This window comes from Pteropus alecto, unplaced genomic scaffold (assembly GCF_000325575.1).
Source record: "Pteropus alecto unplaced genomic scaffold, ASM32557v1 scaffold67, whole genome shotgun sequence".
NCBI classification, from domain to species: Eukaryota; Metazoa; Chordata; class Mammalia; order Chiroptera; family Pteropodidae; genus Pteropus; species Pteropus alecto.
In genome coordinates this window covers 4,083,157-4,090,381 of record NW_006441061.1, presented here as the reverse complement: position 1 = coordinate 4,090,381, position 7,225 = coordinate 4,083,157, and the positions used below count along the sequence as shown (strand labels likewise).

At 51.9% G+C, this 7,225-nt stretch overlaps 1 protein-coding gene across 7 annotated transcripts in view; it reads left to right on the top strand.

Annotated features, from left to right (window-relative positions):
* The first annotated feature begins 3,350 nt into the window (after nt 1–3,350).
* CIZ1 (CDKN1A interacting zinc finger protein 1) overlaps nt 3,351–7,225 on the top strand; it is a 15,774-nt gene continuing 11,899 nt past the window's right edge. For 4 of the 7 annotated variants that reach the window (XM_015594255.2, XM_006918010.3, XM_006918009.3 and 1 more), the window contains exons 1-4: nt 3,351–3,520; nt 4,169–4,307; nt 4,493–4,608; nt 6,160–6,231. In XM_015594255.2, the coding sequence (XP_015449741.1) occupies nt 4,174–4,307; nt 4,493–4,608; nt 6,160–6,231 (322 nt within the window). In that variant the 5' untranslated portion in view covers nt 3,351–3,520; nt 4,169–4,173. The remainder of the gene's footprint in view (nt 3,521–4,168; nt 4,308–4,492; nt 4,609–6,159; nt 6,232–7,225) is intronic. The other 3 variants (XM_025051296.1, XM_015594256.2, XM_015594254.2) reach the window with 2 other exon arrangements.

Sequence of the window (7,225 nt, the reverse complement as noted above, 5' to 3'; positions counted from 1 at the left end):
TTCTCTGAGGAGGTGACGTTTGAGAAGCGACCTAAATAATGAGAAGCCAGCCACAGGCAGATCAGGGGGACGAGTATGCCAGGTTGAGTGAACAGCAAGTGCCAAGGCCCTGACACTTAAAAGGCCATTGTTGGGAGAGCTGGGACTTCCTGGTTCTAGAAAGCAGCAGTCTTTGTCCCAACCCATCAGGGTGGTAGTAAAACAGAAAGATTCATAATCTTGGACAACCCTAACCTATTTACCCCTTTTGCACAGAGAGACCATGGGGTCCTGGGCCTAATCATCCACCTCTGCATTTAAGGAACCTAATTTAGAGGCTAGGAAAGGGAGGCCAGCCTACCCTGGACTGTTAGGGGGTCAGTGGATCATTTCCCTGTGCATAAACCGGGCGAGGGACAGTGCTAGGAGAGCAGTGACCTGTGAATCAGAGACTGTCATTCATTCGCCTATTTAATACATATTTATTAAGCCAGGCACTACGCGGACCCCAGAGATAAAGCAGCGGGCAAAATGAAGAAGAAGTCCCTCCTTACCCACATGTGGCTTATAGACTATTGGAAAAAGAAAGACAAAGCACAAATGAGCTAATAAATATGACTTTGTCGCATGGTGCTGAGTGCTTTGGGAAGCAAGAAAGCTGGGGAAAGTTGAGGGCAGGGGCAGTGTTGCTATTTTGTGACCAGAGTGGTCAGAGAAAGGGCTCTGGTAAGGTAAAAATTTTGAGCGGAGACCTGAAGGAAGTGAGGGAGTGACCCATGTAGATAACAAGGGAGGAATTTTCCAGGGAGGCGGAGGGGAATATGCAGGCCCTAACCCAGGAGCCTGGCCTGGGCCTTAGAGAAGCTCTGTGATCCAGATTCCTCCATGTCTCTAAGCTTCAGTTATCTAATCTGAGCAATGGGGATAATGACAGATCGGAATGCCTGCAATGGGACCGGCCCTGGCCTGCCGCTCAGGAGACTCCTATTAAACTGCTGCTTTGAGGACGCCGATGAGGACAGCGCTCTGGACAGCCCTCCAGACAGCTGGAGCATCAGCTACACAAAATGCTCATCATGGGAAGAGACAGGTAGATTCCCGGAGCAGAATAGGTGTGGACATCGGTACACATGACTATAAGGGTTTATTTCTTGATAAAGGTGCATCTCAAATTAGAGGCAAGAAAGAGGCCTCTATCTGATGCTACAGACCCAGATTTCATTTGGGATGCAAAGAGATGGGGGAGGCCTCTCTTTCCCCCCCCAGATATTCCATTGGGGGGCTTCACCTGCAAGAGATTGATTAAAAGCAATTAACACGAGTCCAGCCCTAAATGGTGTCCCCAGAACATTCCTAGTCACTCTCTCATCTGTTCTTCAAGGATGCAGCACAAGATCATATGTATATATATATGTGTATATATATATTTTTAAATGTTCACTCCCTGCCCATGATGAAGTCATTTAAACCCATCATAACAAATTAGAAAAAACGAAGAGAAAATGAAAAGCCCCCATGAGTCCACTGTACACATATATTTATTCTTTCCAAAACCAGGATCCTAGTGTGCACGCAGTTTTGTAAACTGCTGAGTTCACTTCACAATGTATTTTGAGTGTTTAAATATCCTTTGAAAACACAATTTCTGTTGGCTGTGTGCTATTCTTTAAAAAGCAGACACCACGATTTATTTAGCTGTTTCCCCAAAGTTGCTTATGTTCCAGACAGGTATTATCAAAACGTTTCTATAAATGATCTGCTGGCTTTTAAAACTCATTTCTGATTATTTCCTTGGCTAGATTCCTATAAGTGGAGTTGCCAGGTCAAAGGGCAGAATACATTCAAGAGTCTTGATGGATTATTTGCTAATTGCTTTCCAAAAAGCAGAAAACGCAGGGAGCCCGTGCTGGCGTCCCTACCGTCACCAGCATGAGCGTGATTTTTAGTTTTTATACTTTGGCAATTTGCTAGGCTGGCTTCATGCCAGGTGCCAGTGTTGAGCATTATGTAATATCGCCCTCACCGCTCCCCCCGCAAGGGAACACCCATTTAATAGACGAAGAAACTGGCTCAGAGAGCACACTCTCGACAGCCAGGGTCGCCTAGCCAGAAGGTAGTGGAGACCTGATTCAACCTCGGACATCTCCAACGCTAAATCGGGGTGACAGCGTGCTTGGACCCGGTTGGGAGCCTGGGCGATCTTGACGCGGCCTTTCTCTCCCTCCCCACTGGCCCCGTCTTGGTTCTCACCCGAGTGAATTTTCTAATCTGAGCAGATATGTGATGCTGTCGCACCCCTCCCCAGCGCTCGCTGCTCTTCGGGCATAAAGCCCAACTCTTAGGCGGACCTTTAAATCCATCCTCCAGGCGGCCCTTATACCAAAGCCGCGACGTGCCCCTGACCGCGGCCCCGACCCGCGCTCCGGCCACGCTGAGTCACTTTCGCGCCTCTAAATCCAGGAGGAGTAAGGCACCTGTGCCGCCGCCGGGGGGCTGCAGAAGAGCGGGTCCGGAGCTCTAGGGCAGAGCCTGTCACATGACTGCAGATTGCTTGACACTCAGGTCTCCGCTGCCTGAACGCGCTGGGCGGGCCTTGAGTCTGCGCGTCCCTAGCGCCACCGTGCGCGGTGCCCGCACACAGCGCCTAACGCAAAGGGGACGAATTGCCCAGGGATGTTACAGTTACAGACGGCTGAGTAACAAGTAAAGAAACGGGCATTGCTACTTAGTAACCACAGATCGTTTGACTCAGTGACTGTGGGGATACCGAGGGGAAAGGGTACCGCCGGGACGCGGGACAGAGTCATAATTAAAGGGTCCTTCACGGATTAAGATGAACGCAGTTTCTTATTATTGAACTCAGCCCTCCTCACCCCCTCTCGAGTCAAATTGGAGAAAAAACACTTTCTAACGGACTTCCCCAGCTCCTTCATTCTTCTGCCCGGCTGTTCTGGTCGCCCTCTCGCTGCGTCTCGGTCCCCGAATGTCCAGCGGCAGTCTGCACACCCCCCTCCCACCCCAGCCCCGCGCGGGGCCCCCAGATCGCGGGACAGTGGCGGCCGCGGGGAGGTCGGTTGGGATAGTCCTCCTCGAAGTCGCCCGCGATGTCCCTCCCAGACGACAGATCCCTCTGGACGACAGACGGACCTTGGGCTCACAGTCGTCCCTTACGGACACAGCGGGACAGAGAGTCTGAGCTGCCCAGGTTCCCATCGCAGCCCAGAACCGCGCCCGCGGCCGCGGAGGCGCCAGGTGAGCGGACGTCGCCCCCGCAGCGTGATCCGTGTGCGGGAGCTCGTCTCGCCGCGCGGTTAGCGGCACCGGAGCCTCCGGTCCTCCAGAGGGCGCTGCCCTCCCCGGCCCGCAGACCCGCCCTCCGAGGGGACAGGCCGGAGTGGAGTCGCGAGAGCTCCGGAGTCCGGAGCCGGAGTCCCGCAGCCTGCGCGCTACCCGCACGGTCGGTGGGAACGACGCGACTGCGGAGGGGGTGCGGGGAGGAGGCCGTGCAGTTCCCGGGGCCAAAGCCGCGCTGGGAGTCCAGGTGCGCGGGCCGAGGACGGCTGGGGGGACGCATGGAAGGCTTAGGGGCCGCTGTCATGGAGGCTGCGGGCTTCGCGGGCAGGTGGGGTTAGGGGGTGAGGTGCAATGCTGCAGTATCTGCAGAGGAAAGGGTTAGCAGAAAGGCTGGGGGAAAGGCAATTAGGGTGGAGGGAGGCCTTCCTCCTACCTGGGGGAGCGAAAGTGAAAGGCTGGGGGAGGGGGTGCTGCTGTTATTGCCACCAAATAGGCACAAAGGAGAGGGTGGGGGTATCGAAGCGGGGTGTGAGTGGGGCGGGGCTGGCGTCCGCGAGCGGCTGGCGCAGAGAAAGGCTGAAGGGGGAGGTGTGTTTGGGTCCGACGAATGGTGGGAGTTGGAGAGATGGAGGGCATGGTTGGGCATTTAAAGGAGGGACTGTGGGCAGGATTTGGAGGACATTGGTGGGGAGGTGCTTGACTCCTGCTGCTGCTGGCAGAATTGGGGGTGTAATGATGGGTTGGGGTGCAAATGTGGTATGCCGTGGGCAGGACTTGGAGTTAGAGCTCCGCTGGCAGTATCTGAGGGCCGGGGATTGGGGTGGGCAACCATGGACAGGAGAACGGGACTGCGCTGTGTCGGGGATCCCAGCCTCACTCCCCTTCCTTTCCCCAGACGCCATGTTCAACCAGCAGCAGCAGCAGCAGCTCCAGCAGCTGCAGCAGCAGCTGCAACAGCAGCAGCAGTTGCTGCAGCTCCAGCAGCTGCTCCAGCAGTCCCCGCCGCAGGCCCCGCTGGCCATGGCGGTCAGCCGGTGAGTTCCTCCTAGGAGGGTTGGATGGCTCTAGCCCTGCCACTCGGATCCATGCCTCGGAGAAGCCCCTTCCCAGCCCTTTCTCCCAGGGGCACGCCCGTTTGAGCCCTGCGGGTCATCAAACGGGGGCAGAGAATGCGGCCCTGACTCTCCTAGTGATCTTCTGACACCTGCTCTCAACACAGGGGGCTCCCCCAGCAGCCGCCGCAGCAGCAGCTTCTGAATCTCCAGGGTACCAGCTCGGCTTCCCTCCTCAATGGCTCTGTGCTACAGAGAGCTTTGCTTTTGCAGCAGTTGCAAGGTATGGCCACAGGCCCTTCTCACTCTGTCTTAGTGGCAGCTTCCGAGCAGCGCCATCACATTAAATCCCAAGAGGGATTTAATGTGTACGCCCGGGCAGCTTCCGAGCAGCGCCATCACATTAAATCCCATACAGTACGCCCAAGAGGGGGATACTGTCGGCATCCCAGTTTACAGACGAGGACACTGAGGCTCTAGGAGGGGCAAGGCTCTAAAATACTCAGCTGCATGCAGGTCTGTCTGATCACAGAAGTGTGCCCTTGACTGTGGTTCTGGCTCTGTGGGCAGCACTCAGACACTTCACTCACATTTAGATAAGATGAGACGATGGATGGAAAGATCTGTTTTAACCAACCTCCTCTTCATCCCAGTTGACAGATGAGGAAGCAGAGGTCCAGAGAAGGGAAATCATTTGCCCTGGGTCACATAGCACCAGAAGTGGCTGAGCTAGACTAAGGCCTAGGCCTCCTGGCCCCCTGGATCTCTGAGTGGGTGTCTGTAGCCCTGTGAATTAAGCCTGTGCTCTTGCCTCAGTTTCCCCATGTGGAGAGCAGTGTCTCAGCTCTTCCTTCTAAGATGCTGCTTCTGATACCTTGGCCCCTGTAGGAGTAATCCAGGGCTCCAAGGACTTAAGGCTAGCTCATGTTCAGACGCAGCCCTTCCCACAGGGTAGGTGTGACTTGCCAGGCTGGGCCCTGTGCCAAGGCCTTTACAAACCCAATTCCTTGACTCTACTGACAGTCGTAAGGGAAGATACTCTCACAATCCCATTTTGCAGATGACGAAACTGAGGCTCGGAGAGAGGTCATGTGCCCAAGGTCATATAGCAAGTAGGTGTTGCTTAGAGGGAGAATTAGCCCAGGTCTCACTACAGAGCTGTGTTCTTAGACACTAGCCATCCAGCAGTGTATGCAGCCAGGTCAGAAGATGTGACCGTTGTCACTCTTCAGCCTTGCCACTGTCAGATGGCAGCTGACTTAGAAATGACAGCTGAACGGGTGGAGAGATAAAACCATATGCAGGAACCCACAATGTATACAGATATAGTTCCCTCTTTTTCTTTTCCATTTTAAGTCACACTCTTCAAAGAAAAATGAAAAAAAAAATTTTTTAAAAAGATAAAACTGAAATTATCATATGTGTACTCACCTTCTGAAGAAAAGAACCACCTGTCAAGGTCTTGTGTATTTCCTCTCATTTTTTTCTAGGCACAAACAGAGATTTGTATATGATCGTGGTTAGGGATATAAGTGAAAGGCTGTATCTTGTTTCTTTTTCACTGACTAGAATGGCATGATCATTTATCATATAATTTGACAGCCTCTGTAAAGATTATTTTTAACAGCTGTTTAATATTCTGGAGAAATGTGCTCTCATTTACCTAAACCTTCTCAGCTGTCTCCTCTTTTTTTTCTGTTTTAAATAACACTAGTGGGAATTTCATGTTTGAGACTATTTTCTTAGAATGGATTCCCAAGGGTAGAATGACTGGGTCAGGGGGGATGGATGTTTTATGGCTCTTGATAAGTTTTGCCAAATTGCTTTCCCAAAGGACTGGACCAGTTTGCAATGCCACCAGCAACGTATGACAGTGCCGGTCTCACCATGCCCACGGCAACATTGGGTATTATATGCTTTTCTTTATATATAGTTATATGCATCATTTACTAATTTGGTTGGCAAAAAAAACCCTGTATCATTAATGTTTTAGTTTACGTTTCTTGGAGTGCTAGTACAGTTTAACATTTTATATTTGTCTGTTAAACATTTGTATTTCTTTTTGTGACTTGTCCATGTCCTTTGTCATTTTTATTTTAGAGTGTGCCATCTTTTATCTTGCTGTTTTTAAGAGCTGGTCAGCATTCTCTCTCTGCACATAGATGTGTATCTAATTGTTTTAAATTAATGTTAATTGAACGCTTACTGTATACCAGGCACATACGTATATCTCATTGAATCCTCATAAAACACTGTGAGTCAAGCACTATTATCCTCATTTTACAGACGAGGGAACTGAGGCTAAGAAGGGGGTACTGATTTGCTCCAGGTCATAGAGTGTGTACCGTAGAGTCTGGATTTGAGCCAGCTCTCACAGCACATCTGACCCATGCCTTTAACCCCTGTGCTTCTCGTCTCAGCAGTGGGGCAAGAATTTGAACTATCTTATGAGGCTCAAAAACTTCCCAGGCACTGGGCTCCCAAGTCTGATAAGGGCCCTGCCCTTAAAGAAGTCCCAGTGTGGTTAGATGGTGGGCGGTGGGCATAGAAATTGTGCAGCTGGTCATAGAACAGGCCATCTGGGGCCTCTGGGGACACAGAGAGGGTCTGGGAAAGCCTCCCAGAGAAGAAACGCCTACATAGAAGTCTGAAGGATGACTGGGAGATAGTGGGGGCAGAAAGCCCCAGGTGGAAGGAACAGCATGTGCAAAGGCCCAGAGGCAGGAAAGAAACTAGGCTTGTTTGAGGGAATCATGGGAACATATGGCTGGAGTTTAGTTGGGGCATGTAGGAGGAGAATGGCAAGAAGGGAGTCCAGAGAGGAGGGCAGGGCCAGACCTCTCACCATGAGCAACCCTCCTACTATGGAAGGGTTTAGGTGGCACGGTGTGGGGCGGGGG